The following is a 22652-nucleotide window of genomic DNA, read 5'->3' on the forward strand; positions in this document are numbered from 1 at the left end:
CTGCGAGGTGAACGTGCACTGACCGAAATGAAAGGGGTGTTTAAATTTATACAAAAACCCAGTTTTCATTCATACACTCCCTTGGAGTTCCCTTAGAATGCATGCCAAGTTTTGGGCGGCTAGCTTTCATGGTTTTGGAGTTATGGAGGACGCACGGACGCACACACACACACACACACACACACACACACACACACACACACACACACACACACACACACACACACACACACACACACACACACACTTTTATTATTATGGATTCACACAAATGCAGTGTTTTGCAAAGTTGGTGTATCTTTTAAAATGACAGGTTTTCTTTTGCAGAAACAGCGGCGTGTGGTATCACGGGTGCACACCTGTTGGGGACGTGTACATTGATGACACGCGTTTCCAGCAGTTCTCCCTGCAAGTCCGTACAGACAGCGAGGAGCCAGCGCTGGTCATGTGACGGGCAGTAACCCACAAACATTATGTTCTGCCGTTGTTGAAGGTCCCCGAACTGGTCACCTCCGGGTTCCACGGTCTTGTCCATCATCGGTGCCAGAGCAAAAGGTGCACAGTAGAGCTGGGCTTTCTCTGGACGCTACATGTGAAAGGAGGTGGATGAATGTTTAAAAAAAATGAAGAGGGTAAAGGTTAAAATGCTGCAATATGACTGGGTTCGAATAAAGGAAGAGGTTAACCAGATGTTGAAGCATTTATGTACACCTTCCATTAAACAGTCTCCAAAATGGTGTTTTCTGAAAAGGTCTCACACACGGTACCTGGAACACCAAACAGGTGCTGGTTTAATTTTATATCAGAGTCCATAATGATGCAAACTGCACATCCAATGTTGAAGGCCATATCGGAAAAACTAGTGGAGCTTTTCAAACACTTCACTCGATTAAGAAGTCAATTGTGATTGGTGAAAGAAAAATTTGAGAACTTTGAAAGGAAAAGTGAAGGTCGTGCACCTGTATTGGTGAGCACGGCAGCAGTCCAATAAAGCCATCCAAAAGAAGCGTTTCCATCCAAAAGAAGCGTTATTTATATATATATATATATACACACACATGGCTTCCGGTCTAAAACCGTGTGACGGCTCACATCAAACGGTTGGAGAAGCGGAAAATCAAAGTACTCTTCAATGATCACGTGACGCATTGATGATAATAGTCCGGAAGAGAAGATAGTCCCTCATCAATTGTGCACTTTCTCTGCCTGGTAACTGTGAAGGTTTGCTCAGTCTTCCTCACTCTACCTGCTAGGTTTGGTAAACATCTATTTTAATGTTCGTTGCTGTTTTAACTTTTATATATACAGCAACTTTTATATGTACAGTAACTTTTATATATACAGGAACTTTTATATATTCAGTAACTTTTATATATACAGCAACTTTTATATGTACAGTAACTTTTATTCATACAGTAACTTTTATATATACAGGAACTTTTATATATACAGCAACTTTTATATGTACAGTAACTTTTATATATACAGGAACTTTTATATATACAGGAACTTTTATATATACAGCAACTTTTATATACAGTCATGTGAAAAAGTAAGTACACCCCATGTAAAGTTTTGACTTTTTCAACATATTTCAACATACAGCTATTTGATCTTCATTTCAACAATATTGATAGATAAAGGTGATATAATATAACAAATATCATGAAACATTTACATTTTGTAGTCCATTGTATAATTTAAATAAACATAAATACAAATTTCGCATGTGGAAAAAGTAAGTACACCCTTGACTCTAATAGGTGGCATTGCCCCCTTTGGCAGAAACAACCTCAAGTAGGCGTTTCTTATAACTGTCTACCAGTCTCTGACATCGACTGGGAGAAATTTTTTCCCACTCCTCCATGCAGAATTCTTTCAGCTGTGCGATGTTTGAGGGGTTTCTTGCATGCACAGCTCGTTTCAAATCCCCCCACAACATCTCGATGGGATTTAGATCCGGGCTTTGACTTGGCCATTCCAGAACCCTCCATTTCTTTCTTTTCAGCCATTCCTTGGTGGATTTACTGGTATGTTTAGGGTCATTGTCATGTTGCAAGGTCCACCTTCGGTTGAGTTTCAACTCTCTGACAGATGGCCTCACATTATCCTCAAGCACCCTGTGGTACAATGAAGAATTCATAGTGGATTCTATGATGGTGAGCTGCCCAGGCCCTGATGCAGCAAAGCTGCCCCAAACCATAATATTTCCACCACCATGCTTTACAGTTGGTATCAGGTTATTGTGGTCAAATGCTGTCTTTGGTTTTCGCCAAACATGTCTTCTGGTACTCTGGCCAAATAGCTCTACCTTTGACTCATCTGTCCAGAGCACATTGTTCCAGAAGTGCTGGTCTTTGCCGAGGTGTTCATTGGCAAACTTTAGTCTCGCCTGATGTTCTTTCTGGACAGCAAATGTTTCCTCCTGGCACACCTCCCATGTAGATCAAATTTGTGCAACCTCTTTCTAATGGTAGACTCGTGCACTTTGACATCAACAGTGGCAAGAGCTACATGTCGGTCCCGTGATGACATTCCGGGGTTCTTAGAGACTTCTTTCAGCATCTTGCGGTCTGCTCTCGGGCTGAACTTGCTGGGGCGGCCTGGCCTGAACAAGTTGGCAGTTGTTTGGAATCTTCTCCACTTGTAGATGATCTTCCGGACAGTCGAATGATTGATTTCAAATTGTTAGGTATTTGAAGTAGTGATAAATGTAGGGGTGTACTTACTTTTTCCACATGCTAAATTTGCATTTATGTTTATTTAAATTATACAATGGACTACAAAATGTAAATGTTTCATGATATTTGTTATATTATATCACCTTTATCTATCAATATTGTTGAAATGAAGATCAAATAGCTGTATGTTGAAATATGTTGAAAAAGTCAAAACTTTACATGGGGTGTACTTACTTTTTCACGTGACTGTATACAGCAACTTTTATATATACAGCAACTTTTATATATACAGTAACTTTTATATATACAGTAACTTTTATAAATACAGCAACTGTTATATACACAGTAACTTTTATATATACAGTAACTTTTATAAATACAGCAACTGTTATATACACCGTAACTTTTATATATACAGTAACTTTTATAAATACAGCAACTTATATACAGACTTGGCATTTAATATGGAATATATTTTTTTGTGGGGGTGAACTTACTTTTCAAGATGCCTTAGAACCATAAGTTCATTGGAATTATGTTGAAATTATTCTAGATTTTGTTAATGTGACCTTTAAAAGAAACAAAAACCACATTTGACATTTCAAAACAAATAAATTGATCCTTGAAAGTGATGTAAAATGATATCGAACTCAATTCATGGACAGTACTGTGTTAAAGTTGTGTACGTTTTCCAGAAGTAACTCTTTATTTTGCACATTAGCCAAATGTTTTTTTAACAAAAACAAAAGTTAAATTACGACTGGGATTACAGACAGTAAAATTACAGTTCAGTACTTCGTGTAACCCCCACGAGCATTCAGGAGAGCACGTACACGTTGAGGCATGCTGTTCACGAGATTTGCCAAGGTTTGGACAGGAATTGCTTGCCATGCAGTGACAATAGCCTGCTGCAATTCATGCACAGAGGTCGGCTGCTGGTCCAAGTGGTCGATTTGACGCGTTAATTCTGCCCACAAGATCTCTATCGGATTCATATCCGGGGACATCGCAGGCCACTCCATATGCTCTACACCACGGTCAGCAAGAAAGTGTTGGATCATGCGAGCACAATGACGCCGTGCATTGTCATCTTGGAAGACAAAGTTTCCTCGAAAGGCTGCACGACAAATGGAAGCAATGTTTCTTCCAGAATGGCCCTGTACTTGAACTGGTTCAGGTTTCCATTCAGAACAACCAGGTCAGTTTTGCCCCCTGCATGAAAAGCAGCCCAAACGGTCACCCCACCACCTACAGCTTGGACTCTTGGCACTATACAATCTTTGTTGTAGGCTTCATGCACTTGTCTGCGCACTCGGACGCGGCCATCTTGACGATAGACCAGAAATCTAGACTCGTCACTGAAGATCACGTGATTCCAGTGTCTTGGCTGCCATTGACGGTGCTCTCTGGCCCACTGCAATCGGCGCTGGCGGTGTTGTCTGGTCAGGCGTGGCTTTCTCAGGGGACGCCTGGCACGATAGCCTGTTTGAACCAGTCGTTGGTTGACTAGCTTTCTGGATACAGGCACATTTGTCAGTTGCTGCCACTCAGCCCTAAGCCGATTAGCTGACTTGGTACGGCCATTTCGGGGCCATTTCGGACTAACCGGTGCAGCTGGCGATCATCCCTCCTTGTGGTTCTGCGGGGACGTCCTGGCCTCGGTATTGGAGTAGGGACACCCCTCTGAGCATTTCGTTTCAGGATCTTTGACACCTGACCTTGAGTGATGACATACTGCCAAGCAATAGCACGCTCCTTCATGCCGTAATTTCGTAAAGCCACCACTCCATGACAAACAGCATTGTCGAGTTGACGGACCATCTCCAAAGGAAGCGGCAATAACTTTTGGAGACGTGCAGCAGTTGTTTTCCACTAATACAGAACCGAACAACCCTTGTATACCCGACTGTGAAGCCAATCATCAAATGCACCTGTCCGTACATTTTGCCACGCCACCTGTGATATAATCCTGTTGTTGACTTCTTGCTGCGACAGACAATCAGTGACATGGTTCTTTTAACAAATAAATCACCAAAGTGTAAAAGAAACTCACCAGATTGATATACTGAGTTAAGAAAGTAAACCCAAGTCAAGAAAAAAAAAATATTCCATATTAAATGCCAAGTCTGTATATACAGCAACTTTTATATATACAGTAACTTTTATATATACAGTAACTTTTATAAATACAGCAACTGTTATATACACAGTAACTTTTATATATACAGTAACTTTTATATATACAGTAACTTTTATATATACAGTACCTTTTATACATACAGTACCTTTTATCTGTACAGTAGCTTTTATATATACAGTAACTTTTATATGTACAGTCACTTTTGTATGTACAGTAGCTTTTCTATATACAGTAACTTTTATATGTACAGTGGCTTTTCTATATACAGTAACTTTTATATGTACAGTACCTTTTATACATACAGTACCTTTTATCTGTACAGTAGCTTTTATATATACAGTAACTTTTATATGTACAGTAACTTTTATAAATACAGCAACTTTTATATATACAGCAACTTTTATATATACAGCAACTTTTATATATACAGCAACTTTTATATATACAGCAACTTTTATATATACAGCAACTTTTATATATACAGCAACTTTTATATATACAGTAACTTTTATATATACAGTAACTTTTATATATACAGTAACTTTTATATATACAGTAACTTTTATTCATACAGTAACTTTTATATATACGGCAACTTTTTTATATATACAGTATATATATAGCAACTTTTATATGTACAGTAACTTTTATATATACAGTAACTTTTATATATACCGTAACTTTTATAAATACAGCAACTGTTATATACACAGTAACTTTTATAAATTCAGCAACTTTTATATATACAGCAACTTTTATATATACAGCAACTTTTATATATACAGCAACTTTTATATATACAGCAACTTTTATATATACAGCAACTTTTATATATACAGCAACTTTTATATATTCAGCAACTTTTATATATTCAGCAACTTTTATATATACAGTAACTTTTATATACACAGTAACTTATATATATATATATATACAGTAATTTTTATATATACAGTAACTTTTATATATATACAGTAACTTTTATATATACAGCAACTTATATATATATATATATATATATATATATATATATATATAGCAACTGTGATATATACAGCAACTTTTATATATACAGTAACTTTTATATATACAGTAACTTTTATATATACAGTAACTTTTATATATACAGTATCTTTTTTAAATACAGCAACTTTTATATATACAGTGACCTCCGCTCTGGCCCAAAGTGTGTCGAGGGCGCGTTGGTTGTTGCTGCCGGTGTAGCCGCTTGCGCGGGACGCTCCCCGATGATGGAGCCGAAACCGCGCGTCAGAAAACGCCCAGGCACGAGCAGGCACTCAACCAGCCCTTCCTCCCTTCCACCGCCAAGCGCAACCCGGCCGCAGCTCCCCCGAAAGACACCACAGTCCAACAACACCCCCTCCTCCAACGTTGCAAAAACTCCACAATGCTCCGAAGGTTCTATGCATGAGCGCGCACAAGAGGAGCGACCGTCCACCACATAGACAGGATCAGAAGAGAGAGAGAGACAAAGATGGCGAGACGGCGTCTTTTTCCCTTCAGCTCTTCAATGTTTGACCGCTGACGTCACACTCTGTCCAATCACCGAGTGCTACTCAATCATCCCATCGCGCCTCCACCAATCACGAAGGCCAGGGTGTGGCCCCCTCTTTACGAGTCGCTGGGGGGTGGTTTGGGGGGGCGGAGTCTAATCTCTGTTCGGGAATATGCGGATGATGTCGGGGGTTCCCTTGCCGATCAGCAAATGCTGTTTCTGTCGGCCCTGGTGGCGTTGTGAGCGAATGAGTCCATTGCCTGGCCGGCTGAGTTTTATAAGAACATTCGGGAAAAATCACAGGGAGGCAATTACACACTGGGGATTATTAACCATAAGCCCCATAATTAATTAGCACAAAACCACCCTCCTTATGGTGACATGAAAATGCTCTTAACCTGCACGTTTACCCTGCTTATGTATATCAAGATGGGTTTCTTCTTCTTCACGACACACGATCCATACTAAAACCTACACAATTCTAACTTTTCTAAGGTATTTCATTATTTACCGCACAAACGTAACAATATATACAGCAACCATTGTATATACAGTAACTTTTATATAAATACAGTAACTTTTAAATATGTACAGTAACTTGTATATATACATTAACTGTTATATATACAGTAACTTTTATATATACAGTAAGTTGTAACCACCTTACTTATAACTATGCTGTTGTTTTCTGGTTTGCTGTTCCTTTACATTTACAATATTTCCTGCTCTTACCACGAATTTTACTGTTGCTTCCTTTCTGTCTCTTGTACTTGTTCCTCGTATTGATTTTATTTTTGGAATATTGTGACAGGGAGGGGGACGGTGCTGCCATTTTATATTCTTTTTGTGAAAGATGTAATAGATTTTATATCTATTTATACCGACATATTTTTTACCACCTGAAAGACACTCAGTAATTTGCACGTTTGCCAATGTGGCATAAATAGAAGACAATGGCCCTCATTCTGTGTTACGTTTGATGAGCTTTCCACATTCAAACAAGATCATTCCAACTGTTATAGTGGACGGTCATGTGACAAAGTGCCTTGATCATTGCACCATCACTGACATCCGTGCAACACTTATAGCCATTTTGCAATGTACGTGCAATCCTAATCATTAAACCGCACGTAATGGCTTCATTACGGCCTTCATCACACATCCAAGTGGCTCTCTTTAATACGTCCACACACCTGCAAGGCTTTTGCTTTTCACGAGCAAATTGGTGACATGGATATTGTTGTCTCGCCAGGTCACAGCCAATTAGCCAGATTAAACCCATCCCTTCAGACAGAGTAAATCAATGGAAACGGATTTAACTCTGCAAGGTTATAACTTCTATCCATGCCAAAGAGAGCATGGAGGAGGTGCACATAGTGCATGTGGGTCCAAATCGACTCACATCAACTCTATTATTTCTACTCATCTATTGAGCACCTTTGCGTGTCTGTCGGTTCACCGACAAAACAAAATCGATCAATCATATACAGAGCCTCAAAATAACATGCCGATTTATTGATGAGTTCACAGATTTTCTGTTGACTGTTCTCATCGATCCTTAACCAGACTCAGTGGTGTAATGGTTAGAGGGTCCACTTTGAGTCTGAGATGGCGGTGGATCGAACCCTGGCCAAGTCATATCAAATACAGTAATTTAATAATGATACATGCTGATTCCTTGCTCGATGCTCAGCATTTAAACAAGGTGGAGCACGGACAAACAACCAGAGGTTGGCAATCATTTGATGGGCCTCATGGCCTGCTCCGACATCAAACTTGATCGTAAGATAAGTTATATTATTATTTATTTATTTTATTCTGGAAAGATATTGATTGGAGGGAATTTTAACATCCACAATCCACTTTCACAAACAATTCATATGTGGTGATTTCAACTGTCATCATGCCAGCTGGCTGGGTGTGGGTACCTCTCTCACCAGCATGGTACTTCAGCAAAGGACGTTTGCGACTCATTGGGACTGACACAATCTGTCAATTTCCCGACCCGGATCTCAGTCAACGAAGCATCTTCTCTTCTAGACTTGATTATGACTAACTTCCCTGCAAAGGTCTGCTGCTCTTATGCTCCAATGGGTTCGTCTGATCATGTGCTTGTTAAAGTTGAGATCTGTCTGGCCATTCTCAGAGAGCCTCCTCAGCGGCGACGAGTCTGGAATTTCACTCAGGCTGACTGGCACGGTCTTCAAGCAGCCATCAATCATCTGGACTGGTCTCCTATCTCTACCGCCTCTGACATCAACTCATCCTGGGAATTCTTCCAAAGAAAATTGCTCTTTCTCATTCACAGATTTATCCCATCTCGTCTTCAGTTGTCATACCCTTCCTCTCGTCCATGGTACACACAATCTTGTGGTGAGGCAGTTGCCCTGAAACAACTTGCCTTCGCCTCCTGGAAGGAAATCCAATGGAAGGCAATCTGAGTTCCTTTCACAAAACTCGGAACAAGTGTGTCTATCCTCAGGAGAGCCAGGAAACAATATCTCTCTACTCTCAAGCCTGGTGTTGGCTTAGCGGTTAGGGTGCCGGCTTGGGATCCTAGGATCCTGGGTTTGAATCCCGATCGATCGCTGAATTAACGCCAGGGGGTTGACTCAGCCTGTCATCCATCCGAGGTCAGCAAATTGAGTACCAGCTTGCTGGGATGAATGATCACGGTGTGTACCCTGATTTAGAATAGATGCACCGTATCCCTGCGCATCGTAAGAGGCGACCAAGAGTTGGCGTCAGGAAGGGCATCCGGCCATAAAAACAGTGCCTCAAACAGGGAACCATGATTGTCATGGGGCCCGCAAGGCTAACCCCCGCTCTAGCGGGGAAAATGGCCTTAAAACGATCATTCATTCATTCATTCATTCATTCTCAAGACTGAACTCTCAAACCTGTCTCACTCTTCCAAATCCTGGTGGCATCTGGTCAAATCTGTTTCTGGTGCTTGTTCCCCTCCATTCCCTCCCTAAACTCAAACGGCTACACAGTTGACACCGCACGTGACTTACCCGAATGCCTCAACTCTGTGTTTGCCTCAAAATCTTGTGTCCCAACCCCATCTCTCTCTATACCCACCTTACCCAGCCGATTCTGAAACTGGACCAGATGGCATCAGCCCATGGGTCCTAAAATCCTGCTCTGCCACTCTATCTCACCCTCTCTCTGTTCTCTTCTCCCTCTCTTTTGCTCAAGGTCATCTGCCATCAGCTTGAAAATCAGCCAACATCACCGCTTTCCATAAAAAGGTGCAAAAACTGATCGTTGCAACTGCAGACTAATCAGCCTGCTCCCAATGGAAATCTCCACGCATGGCTTCCGGAGTTCCTTTCCGGTTGCAGTCAATGTGTGGCCCTGAATGGAATTCTCTAATCTCCCCTTCCTGTTCAGGCTGGAGTTCCCCAAAGCAGTGTTCTGGGCCCTGTGCTTTTTTTGGTATTCATCAATGATCTTTCCGACTCTCTGGAAAATCCTCTTTCACATTGCTGATGACTCCACTCTCTGCCACTCCAGATCTCTGCAGACCTGAACAAAATCACAAGCTGGTCAAACAAGTGGAACATGTCTTTCAATCCTGACAAATCTCACACTCTCACGATGTCTCTCTGAAAAGACCGTCTGGACAACCCTCCCATCTACTTTCTGAACAATCCTCTTGAAGAAGTTCTGTCACTCAAGCTTTTGGGTCTCACTGTCAGCCATGATCTTTCCTGGGAAAACCACATTTCCAAGCTGGCCGACAAAGCCAGTTGCCGACTGGGCATCCTCCATTGTGTGAAGTCCTTCCTTGGCACACCTGAGCTCCTCACCACATTACAAGGCTTTCATCCGCAGCTCGATGGAATACTGCTCTCCCCTCTGGGCTGGTGCTCCTGCCTCACACCTAGCTCGTCTTCACGCTGTAGAAACCAAAGCTTTCAGGACCATTGGAATCTCTAGTGATGAAGCCGATTCTGAGGGCCTTTCACTCTCTCACTGCATGCAGGTCGGTGGTCTTTCTGTCTTCTACCGACTGCTCTCTGGCCTAGCTCCCCCAGCTCTGTCTGTGCTGTGTCCCCCAAATATTCCTGCAGGATGCACAATAACTGCCAGCAACCCTCTTATGGTGGGTGAAACTACCAAAATCAAGACTTTCTCTCTGCTCACCTTCACTCTTTCATTCCTCTTTTCTCTCACCTTTGGAACAAACTCCCACACTCTCTTCAATCCCTCCAGGTCTTTAAAAAAGCTGTACACCACCATCTGTTATCTTCCCCCATCCAAAACCTTGATCTTTTCAACCCCCGTTAATCCACCCTAAATCCACATCTTTCAATCTCTGACTTCATTCCTGAAATTGGTTGTTGTGTAAATTTGTTTTATACCGTGTACCCCATTCCCACCCACTCCCCCTAGCTCTTAAACGAACCTCTATCTTGTATACAAAAAAGAAATAAATCTCCAATCGGTGGATGTTATGAAGTTTTACAACATATTGTACGCCCCACCCAGGGTCATGGTCTGGGTCTCATTCAATCCACGATATTGATCCGGTGACTGGGATCGATTTTAAAACAGTTTCTGACCCCCTCATTTATCTTTCCTTTGCTGAAATCACTTCCGTTGCAGCCTGAGACCACTGTGAAATTGGCTCCACTAATACTCAACACTTTGGGAAGAAAATATTTGATTCACACCTCCCTCATGATCCTAAACACGTGATAACCGGGCCCTCGAATACAAAAATACTCTCAAAACCCTTTTGATTCCCTAAAACTGCCAAGTGATCTGCTTGATTTATCGTTCATTTGCATTCTCTCAAGATAACATTTCACTAATAAGAGAGGAAATACAATCAACCACAATCACTTGCTAAATCCCTGACTTTCAAAACAATCCTGTTCTGTTACACAATAACACCTGCTAGAACAAAGGCCTTGTATTACCGTACTTTGATTAAAAACAACTCCTCCAAAACTAAAGCTTTCTCTGTCATTGATAAAGTTCTAACTAGGATGAAAACTCGCTTTAAACCAACGACATCTCTATCACAAGATAATTGGATGGCATTGACTAGTTGCTGACTTATTTGCCTCATGACACATGAAGAATGCACGGTTAAACCAATGAAGTATTTTCAGTTCTGATTTTATAAAGTACAGTTTGATGTAACGGTCATCATACAACATCACAACTGCAACTTTTCTGATTACTTCCCTCAAACTCGAGCCCTTTCAGTTTAGAGAGAGCAGACAAACCTCAGGGTCAACAAGAATGGCCTCCATGGCTGCAGCGGGCCCAAAGCCGGTGAGTGTGCGGATGGAGACTGGATGCGGCACTGGCCGGCGACACTGGGTGTACACGCTGAATGCCAGTGCCTTCAACTGCTGCAGGTATGCAGGGTGGTTTTCAGCACAGGACGGCTGCAACACACTGCGGCAAGGGATGACCTGCAGGAAAGGTGCAAAGCACTTAGAAATGTTCACAACCAGGCAAGGAATAACGTATTAAAACAGGCCTAACCAATATTATAAAAAGGGAACCCAAATGCTCAGATCACCTCTCAACTATCCCTTTTTTTTTTGTATACAGAATCGAGGCTCGTGAAAGAGCTAACATTTATCACACAAACAAATCAAACAGACAAACAAAGTATACAACAAGCGTTACGCCTAGGTCCCCCGTCGGGGAAGTGATGTGAGTTGACAAAGTGGAAGACGCAGAAAACATGCTATGATATGATATTTCGCTCACAAGGTTCAGACATACATGGAGGCGGCCATCTTGGATTTTGATGTGGTGACCCAATTTTCAATAGCGTTCTTCCTTATGCGTAGATACACCCACACACCAGATTAGAAGTTGGTACTTCGCTAATTTTTCAAGATATTCCGCTCACAAGGTTCAGACATACATGGCGGCGGCCATCTTGGATTTTGACGTGGCGACCCAATTTTCAATGGCTTTCTTCCTTATGCGTAGATACACCCACACACCAGATTAGAAGTTAGTAGTTCGTTTATTTTTCAAGATATTTCGCTCACAAGGTTCAGACATATATATGGTGGCGGCCATCTTGGATTTTGACGTGGCGACCCAATTTTCAACAGGGTTCTTCCTTATGCCAAGATACACCCACAGACCAGATTAGAAGTTGGTACTTTGCTTATTTTTCAAGATATTTCGTTCACAGGGTTCAGACATATATATGGTGGCGGCCATCTTAGATTTTGACGTGGCGACCCAATTTTCAATGGCGTTCTTCCATATGCTAAGCTACACCCACGCACCAGATTAGAAGTTGGTACTTCGCTTATTTTTCAAGATATTCCACTCACAAGGTTCAGACATACATGGCGGCGGCCATCTTGGATTTTGACGTGGCGACCCAATTTTCAATAGGGTTCTTCCTTATGCCGAGATACACTCACACACCAGATTCGAAATTGGTACTTCGCTTATTTTTCAAGATATTTCGCTCACAAGGTTCAACATATATATGGTGGCGGCCATCTTGTATTTTGACGTGGCGACCCAATTTTCAATAGCGTTCTTCCTTGTGCCTAGATACACCCACACACCAGATTAGAAGTTGGTACTTCGCTTATTTTTCATCGCTGAATCGATCGCAAGGCATCGCAAGGTCGATCGCTGAATTAACGCCAGGGGGGTTGACTCAGCCTGTCATCCTTCCGAGGTCGGCTAATTGAGTACCAGTTCACTGGTAATTCCCTGTTTGTCGTTAAAGGCAGCAAAAAGGGTTGGCGTCAGGAAGGGCATCCGGCCGTAAAACATTGCTTCAAAAAGGGGACCAAAAAAACAACAACAACCATGGTTCCCGAAAAAGGCCAACCCCCGCTTTGCGGGGAAAAATGGCCTCTAAAGGTGGTTTACTTCGCTTATTTTTCAAGATATTCAGCTCACAAGGTTCAGACATACATGGCGGCGGCCATCTTGGATTTTGACGTGGCGACCCAATTTTCAATAGGGTTCTTCCTTATGCCTAGATACACCCACACACCAGATTAGAAGTTGGTAATTCACTTATTTTACAAGATATTTCGCTCACAAGGTTCAGACATACATGGCATCAGACATACATGGTGGCGGCCATCTTGGATTTTGACGTGGGTTGCACCCACACACCAAATTTGAATGCGGTCCTTCGCTTTCGCACGCACGCCCGCATGCACGGACGGACGGATGGACACATGGACGGAGGGGAAAACCATAGTCCTCCTTTCGCTCCGCAGTGCGACGGGGGACAAAAAGGGGTGCGGTCGACAAGATGGGGAGAGACGGGGAAGCACAAACACAACATTTGCGAGCAGGAACATCGGGAAATGTGTGGGAGGGAGTGGGCTTGGGGGGAGGCGGCGTGGGAAGGGGTGGGGTGTGGGGGGTGGGAGAAGTATAAACACAAGGACACCAAGGACTTCCAGGAAAGAAGTTGGTATTTCAAAAAAGTGGATTTGAGGTGAAATTAGCGGGGGTAGAAAAGGTCAAGGTTTTGGATGGGGGAAGATAAGAGATGGTGGTGAACAGCTTGTTTTAAAGACCTGGAGGGAGGAGTGGGATTGAAGAGAGGGAGGGAGTTTGCTCCAGAGGCGGGAGAAAAGAGGAATGAAGGAGTGAAGGTGAGCAGAGTCTTGATTTTGGCAGTTTAACCATAAGAGGGTTGCAGGCAGATCTTGTGCGACCTTTAAGAATATTTGGGGGACAGAGCCCAGAGAGAGCTGGAGGAGCAAGGCCGGATAGGAGTCGGTGGAAGGCAGAAAGACCACCAACATGCCTGTGGTGAGTAAGTGAAAGGCCCTCGGAGGTAGCTTCATCGCGGGAGATTCCAATGATTCTGAACACTTTGGTTTCAACAGCGTGAAGACGAGCTAGGTGTGAGGCAGGAGCACCAGCCCAGAGGGGAGAGCAGTATTCCATTGAGCTGCGGATGAAAGCCTTGTATGTGGTGAGGAGCTCAAGTGTGCCAAGAAAGGACTTCGCACGACGGAGGATGCCCAGTCCGCGACTGGCTTTGGAGGCCAGATTTGAAATGTGGTTTTCCCAGGAAAGATCATGGCAGATAGTGAGACCCAAAAGCTTGAGTGACAGAACTTCTTGGAGAGGATTATTCAGAAAGTGGATGGGAGGGTTGTCCAGTCGGTCTTTTCGGAGAGACATCGTAAGAGTGTGAGATTTGTCAGGATTGAAAGACATGTTCCACTTGTTTGCCCAGTCTGTGATTTTGTCCAGGTCTGCAGAGAGTGAGAAGGCTGCAGACTGCCGATCTGAGGGATGAGGAATGGAGCGGCAGAGAGTGGAGTCATCAGCAAAGAGATAGAGAGGATTTTCAAGAGAGTCGGAGAGATCATTGATGAAGAACAGAAAAAACACAGGGCCCAGAACACTGCCTTGGGGAACTCCAGCCTGAACAGGAAGAGGAGATGAGAGAAACCCATTCAGGGCCACACGTTGACTACGACTAGAGAGGACGTCTGCCACCCATGCGTGGAGATTTCCATGGATACCAAAGGAGGAGAGTTTGGTGAGCAGCGCGGGGTGCCAGACCGTATTGAAGGCATGTGATATGTCAAGGGAGACAGCTCTAATTTCCTGTTTGGCATTGAGGACCTCCATCCATTGTTGAGACAGCAGAAGCAGCATGTCCAGAGTAGAATGACCTGGTCTGAAACCAAATTCATGATTAGAGATCAAGCCATTGGAGAAAAGGAAAGATTTCATATCCGAAGCAATGATGGATTCCATGACTTTGCTGATAATTGGGAGAAGGCTGATTGGTCTGTAGTTGCTAGGATCTGTTTTTGCACCATTTTTGTGTAAAGCGGTGATGTTGGCTGATTTCCAAGCAGATGGCAGATGACCTTGAGCAAAAGAGAGGGTGAAGAGAACGAGGTGGATTGAGGTGGATTGCAGGAGAGTTTAGGGAATGTAGGAAAGAGGAACCGTTAAAGATGGAATTTTTTTTTGGCATGAATAGATTTGGTGAGCAAGTCGAAAGCAACCTTTTAAAGAAGAAGAAGAAGGTGTTATAATATACGACAGAGTGCAGTACTTCAGGGGAAAGCTTAAACATTTTAAAGTTTAACAGTGAAAACTATCTGGGGAAATGGGGGTGAAACACGTGGTCGATGAACGAACGAACGAATAAGAACAATGAATAAACGTATAAGAACAACTAATAAGAACAGAGAAGGAAATGTTTTTTTGTTTTTTTTTAGTTGAGATTTTAAACAAGGGGAGAGAAGGGACAATCGACGGAAGGGACACCAAATAGGCTATGGGGTGAAAAGACTGGGAAAAACAGAGAACGAAAGTTATTGGAGCACAATCGACGGACCGCCGAGAGAAAAACAAAGCCTCAAGGTTGGACACGGTAGGCCTACAAGGCCTCAAAAGACACGACACGAATTAACACGATTTTCTCTACAGGTATGAAAGATTAACACCGATAATTTTCCTTGGGACCCACTGTAGGTACACACGCCATAAAATAATACAGTTTTGACAGAAATACAAATGGGAACAATTACTTAACTTCGATAGCATGGAGAGCGTGGACAGATTCGAAAAAAACGTAACTTCGCCGGCAAGACTGGAAGCGGAAGGAAACTATCCCTTGATAACCCACAAAATCGATGGTCTTTTTCCGATTTGCGATTTATAAATAAGGTAATCGTGTGATTGAAATGCGAAATCTTCTTTCTGTTCACACTTAGCTGTAACGTCACACTCCGAAGTCGACCACCATTTTCGTAATGTCTACGGGTTATATCACGGTACAATTGAACTCAAACGGCGAATAATTTTCAATTTTCCACAAATATGCCTGGAGCCTGGTGTTGGCTTAGCGGTTAGGGTGCCGGCTTGGGATCCTAGGATCCTGGGTTCGAATCCCGGTTGATCGCTGAATTAACGCCAGGGGGGTTGACTCAGCCTGTCATCCTTCCGAGGTCGGCAAATTGAGTACCAGCTTGCTGGGATGAATGATCCCGGTGTGTACTCCGGTTTAGAATAGGTACACCGTATCCCTGCGCATCGTAAGAGGCGACCAAGGGTTGGCGTCAGGAAGGGCATCCGGCCATAAAAATATTGCCTCAAAACAGGGAACCATGATTGTCATGGGACCCGCAAGGCTAACCCCCACTCCAGCGGGGAAAATGGCCTTAAAGCGATCATTCATTCATTCATGCCTGGTCGATGCGTCCTTGGTGGTTGTCGTAATACAAACCGAGATGGTTTCATGCTACACCAATGGACGAAAGACCCGAGTATGGATCGGGCCGAGAAAATGTTTGCATTTGTGCTTGGAACATTTTACAGAGTACTGTTATGAAACAGAGATGGCTGGATCTTGTGGTTATCTGCCATGATTGAGAGAGGATGCTAATCCCATGATTAAACAGAAGAAACAGCTGTCGCTCGAAACTGTAAGATCATCTCCACCGAGCTACCAGCACATGTACACGGGCGATTTGAATGATGGATCAAACAATTGTGTAGGCCTGCCGGCAACTAATCTCAACCTTGCCACAACCCGCATTCCCCACCACACGGCACAACATGGACATCGACTCGGCAAAGCAAGAACATCGATATGGCACGATATGACCACAGACATAAATGGCATACAAGGAAAGTATGAAAGGGGCCGATCCCGTAATATACAGGACACGTGGTCATCCTGTGATGGTGGGACAAAGCAATCGTCACCAATTTTGTCGGTAGTGTCCAAATGTGCATGGGCAGTGTCCGTGCTGTGTCATTCGGTGTCCGTGTCGTTCTATGTCCATGCTGTGTCGTGCCGTGTCCGTGCTGTATCGTGCCGTGTCCATGCTGTATCGTGCCGTGTCTGTGCTGTATCGTGCCGTGTCCGTGCTGTATCGTGCCGTGTCCGTGCTGTATCGTGCCGTGTCCGTGCTGTATCGTGCCGTGTCCGTGTTGTATCGTGCAGTGTCCGTGCTGTATTGTGCCGTGTCCGTTCAGTGTCGTGCCCGTTCAGTGTCGTACCGTGTCCGTTCAGTGTCGTGCCGTGTCCGTTCAGTGTCGTGCCGTGCCGTGTCCGTGCCGCATCGTGCCGTGTCCGTGCCGCATCGTGCCGTGTCCGTGCCGCATCGTGCCGTGTCCGTGCCGCATCGTGCCATGTCCGTGCTTTATCGTGCCGTGTCCGTGCTGTATTGTGCCATGTCCGTGCCGCATCGTGCCGTGTCCGTGCCGCATCGTGTCGTGTCCGTGCTGTATCGTGCCGTCTGTGCTGTGTCATGCTGTACTTATTCCGGAGTAATATAACTGATTTTTCAATCAATACAAAATCCCTGATAAACCATCAATTTAACGGACAAACAAAACCTACCAATCTGTAGTGAACATGATACTGGCGTTTTCATCGTCACAAACACCTCTATTGTCGCCATGTTCGTCTGAATAGTTTGCCTAAGGCTCAAAACGACACGGCTTCACAATTCCCTCGAAAGCGTTTCCACCACTAATTCTGTCTCCAATAGTTTCGTAGAAACCCCACTGATCAGTTTCAACATACTGAGAACATTCAGAGTTGCTAATGACGATTGAGTCTCGGAATCCAAGCTCAACATGCATTGCTTCTCTGTGTAAACCGCCATTTGAATTAAGTTGAGTGTTCCGAGTGTGACGTCACTGGCGAAAATCGACACTTTAGGGATTTTTTTGGCACTTTGTGATTGACAAAAATATTTCAAAAATTCCACGATTCATTTAGACCACAATTAATGATTTTCAATTTTCTATGGTTTGTGTTTGGGTTCCCCTTTAATAGTATGTAGATAATATGGGGGTATGGGTGCGCCAAGGTAAGGGAGAAGGTGGGGGGACACAGACTTCACTTGCTCGGTTTGTGTGAATTTGTTAGCAATCGTGCAACTTCTCAGGTGTGTGCAAAACCAAAATGCATCGTCAATGTGCTCCTTGAACATCAATACAAACCTGAACATACGTGGCACTCCGGATGTTATCTGGCAGATGCTTGGCCATGTCCAGGTAGCATCGAAGCAGGCCTAAAGTCCACACGGGCGAGGATACTCTTGGCTCCATATCTTCATCGTATGAAAACGGATCCACCAAGTACACCATGATGGCTGGAGGAACTGGTGCTTCTAGTGACTCTCCTTCAGTGGGGATGCCAATGCGCTCACGCTCCGTGTTGCCACTGCGATTAAGTAAATATCCAATTGTACAATTATGGATCTCCATTGCAAAGGTTTGTCCATTAAGAAATTATCCTGGGAGCAGTTCACAAGTGATAATGCAATCAAGTACCTCTCCTGTGCATCCTGTAATGAAGTGCTTTGGCTGCCAGCTGCTCCATCACCATCGCTCTGAGATCCAGCACCACCATTTGATCCCTGTAACATGGAGCCGTGTGACCCAACTCCAAGAATGCTTTGGGATGGTGTTGGTCCCTGGCTTTGCAAAACTGAGGATGGCTGGTGGGAGGATGGCAGGTTTCCTAGTATGCCTTGTGACGTCATAGCACTCAGGCCAGAAGACTGTGGGTTTGAAAAGAATGACAGCATGGTGATATCATGTCCTGCCTGGTGAAATACCCTATAGCCCAAACACGAGTATACCCCACAGTTGGAAAATGTATTAAAGAGCGTTACGATGCTGAAAGCACCAACTGTAAAGCACACAAAGCTTGAGGCATTACAAAACATCCGACTTGAGTGGTGAGTGATGCAAAAAGGGTTCAGCCCCAAAATCATATTGATCAAATGTTGGGAGCAACAGAGCAACTGAGAGAAGGAATGCATTGAACAGGTATTCATCGTGCTCCTGAGAATCAAACAAGGCTAAACATGCAAGACAACACAACAACAACATGCATTTTAAAGGCCATTTACCCTGCTAGAACGGGGGTTAGCCTTGCGGTCCCCATGACAATCTTCTCCATTTTGCCCTATTTTCTGCATCTCTCCTTGTTAACCCCCTTGCCCGCATTTCTTCTTCCACCATCTTTAGCCAAGTCTTTCTCGGTCTTCCCCGTCTTCTACATTCATTTCCATCACTCTTCTCAACCAGTCACTTTCATCCTTCCTCAACACATGACCAAACCATCTCAACTTGTTCCTCTTCACAGCATCAATCACAGGCTCTATTCCCATCATCTTTCGCAATTCATCATTTGTCTTCCTCTCTCTCAACGATACTCCGCACATCCGTCGAACCATTCGCATTTCCACCCTTTCCAACTTTCGTTGCTGCTCTACGTTCATTACCCATGTCTCGCTCCCATAAATCATAACACTTCTCACACATGCAGCATACACCTTTCCCTTCAACTTCAACAACACTCCCCTCATCATCAGCACGCCACTCAATTCCCGAAACTTCTTCCATGCACATCTCACTCGAGCAACCGTTGCCGAGTCTGATCCACCTTCTCCATTCAGCATGTCTCCGAGGTAGCAAAATGTTTTCACACCTTCCAGCTTCACGCCGTCTCCAAGATCCAACTCAACATTTCCTCCATCTGCAGCTCCCTCTGTGCACACCTTACATTTGAATGTAGCTGCCACACTGGTTAATGACCCTCTCAGACCACTACATTTTTGATGAACCCACTCAGCGCGCATTGTACACTGAATGGAGTTCACTCCGACACCCTTCCTACACACAGCACAGGGCCACTTCCCAGTTCTTTCCACCTCACCACATGCTTTACCACTTGCCATCACCTTCGTCTTTCCGATATTCACCTTCAGACCTTTTGTCTCCATACATTCCTTCCACGTGTTCATCTTTTCCTTCAGTCCATCCATACTTTCCGCAATCAACACCAGATCATCTGCATACAACAACTCCCACGGTAAACCCTCCTTTACGTTCTGAGCCAGCACCTCCATCACAGCTACAAATAGTAGTGGACTTAGTACCGACCCCTGATGCACTCCCACCTTCACCTCAAACTCACCACTGTTCCCGTCCTTCGTCCTTACAGCTGTGCGCGCTCTTTTGTACATTGCCATCACTAGTCTGATCAACCATTCCTCCACTCCTAACTTCCTCAATGCCCATGTCAATACTTTGCGTGGAACCCGATCGAATGCTTTCTCCAGATCAACAAACCCAAGAAACAACTTCTTCCTCTTCTCCATGTACTTCTCCTGCAACTGCCTCACAATGAAAAGCGCGTCTGTCGTTCCTCTTCCTGGCATGAATCCAAACTGCATTTCGTTGATCTTCACTTTCTTCCTTATCCTCCTCTCCAACACCCTTTCCAATACCTTCATTCCATGCTCCAATAACTTTATCGCTCGGTACGAGCCACACTCCAGAGGGTCACCTTTCCCCTTGTATAGAGGGACGAGGGTACTCAGTTCACAATCCACTGGAATGCGGCCTTCTTTCACCACCAGATTACAGATCTCTGTCATTCTCTTCACACCCCAACTTCATGCTGCCTTCAACATATCTCCCACAACTCCCATCGGCCCTCCCGCTTTTCTACCCTTCATTGCTTTTATCGCTTCCTCAACTTCCTTCTCAGTTATCTTCTCTGCCGGTCCTAAAACTGGGTTACTCTCTATGTTGCCATCCCATTCATTCTCTGCATTCAACAGCATTTCCATATATCTTTTCCATCTTCCTTTAATTCCATCTGGGTCGACAACGATTTGTCCCACTTCATCCTTCAAGCAACTCACCCCCATCACATCACACCTCTCTTTCGCTATCTGCTTTGCAATCCTGAATACTGCTTTCTGACCCTCTTCCGAATCCAAGCGTTCTCCGAACATTTTCCTACATGCCTCCTGCGCCTTTGCTACCTCTTTCTTTGCAGCCTTCCTGGCTGCCTTATAACTTTCATGCTCTGCTGTTTCTGCTCCCGTACCCTTCGCCTTCTGCCACTCCTTGAACTTCTTCCTCTTCTCGTCAATCCTCTTTCCAACTTCATCATCCCACCACCATGTTTCCGAGTGCCTCGGTGGTCCTTTTGTCCATCCACATACCTCACCAACGGCTCCCAACAGACTAGCTTTCATTGACATCCAACCACTTTCAAGCTCAACCACATCATCCTCTACCCTACTCAGCCTCTCTTTTAATGCCTCCCTTACTGTCACCTCTTTCAACCTCCACACCTTCATTCTCGGTTGGTACTTCACCCGCCGAGCTCTCCTCGCACCTTTCACCCTTACGTCGCAGACAACCAAGTGGTGCTGTGAAACAGCCTCTTCCCCCGGGATCACCTTTGTGTCCCGGAGGTGCCCCCTATCTCGCCTACGCACCATCAGGTAGTCAACGGTTGTCGTCGACCCACCTGACGTGTATGTAACAAGCTTATTATGCTCTTTCTGGAACTGAGTATTACAAATCAACAAATCAGCTCCATCAGCAAACTCCAAAATCCTTTCACCTTCTCCATTTCTCACACCATATCCGTAACCCCCATGAACTCCGTCAAAACCATCCATACTCCTTCCCACATGTCCATTTAGGTCTCCTCCTACCACAACAACTTCCTCATCTTTCACGTTTTCCATCAGCTTCTCTATCGCACACCAGAACTTGTCCTTCTCTTCATCGCTTCGACCAACCTGCGGAGCATATCCCGAGATGACGTTCACCAAGAGCTTTCCAATCATCATTTTCACCATCATCAACCTATCACTCACTCTAGTCACACTCACCACACTGTCTACAAACTCCTCAGAAAACAGGACACCAACACCATTCACGCCCTCCGGGCACCCTTGCTACACAAACTTGTATTTCTGTCCCTGCCTACCCTTCACCATTCTCACACCACTTCCCTTCCATCTCGTCTCTTGCACACAACATATGTCCACTCTTCTTCTGACCAATACTTCCACCACTTCTCCTGATCTCCCTGTCATTGTCCCTACATTCCATGTCCCAAACCTCAGAAACCGATCTCCACTTCGGGCTGTACCCTGCCCACATGTAGTTGTAATTGTCATGGTTCTCTTTTTGAGGCAATGTTTTTATGGCCGGATGCCCTTCCTGACGCCAACCCTCTTAGTCGCCTCTTACGACACATGCAGGGATACGGCGTACCTATTCTTATCCAGGGTACACACTGGGAGACGTTTAAAACATGGAAATTCTGGGGGGTGGGGGGGGGGGCGGCGTCAGCATCACGGCTGCGGTTTAAACATATTTAAATAAATATTTAAACAAAACCATGAAAAACAATCTGGGAAAAGTCTCTAAGTGAGAACGTGGATTTGAGAAAGCAGGAGCAGAGGTGAAAGAACAAACGAGATATAGGGGGTGGGGCACAAGTCGAGACGAGGAGGCCGCACGAGACACCAGGCCG

General features: G+C 44.3%; 1 protein-coding gene across 4 annotated transcripts in view; it reads right to left on the reverse strand.

Moving 5' to 3' along the window:
• Positions 1-22652, reverse strand: part of LOC137429121 (mediator of RNA polymerase II transcription subunit 13-like) — a 302240-nt gene that overhangs the window by 35591 nt on the left and 243997 nt on the right. For 2 of the 4 annotated variants that reach the window (XM_078779570.1, XM_078779569.1), the window contains exons 23-26: positions 18629-18858; positions 18296-18518; positions 11581-11772; positions 360-586 (exon numbers count right to left, since the gene is read on the reverse strand). In XM_078779570.1, coding sequence (XP_078635696.1) covers positions 360-586; positions 11581-11772; positions 18296-18518; positions 18629-18858 — 872 coding nt within the window. The remainder of the gene's footprint in view (positions 1-359; positions 587-11580; positions 11773-18295; positions 18519-18628; positions 18859-22652) is intronic. The other 2 variants (XM_078779571.1, XM_078779572.1) reach the window with 2 other exon arrangements.

Source organism: Myxine glutinosa, chromosome 6 (assembly GCF_964187855.1).
Source record: "Myxine glutinosa chromosome 6, kmMyxGlut1.1, whole genome shotgun sequence".
Taxonomy (NCBI): domain Eukaryota; kingdom Metazoa; phylum Chordata; class Myxini; order Myxiniformes; family Myxinidae; genus Myxine; species Myxine glutinosa.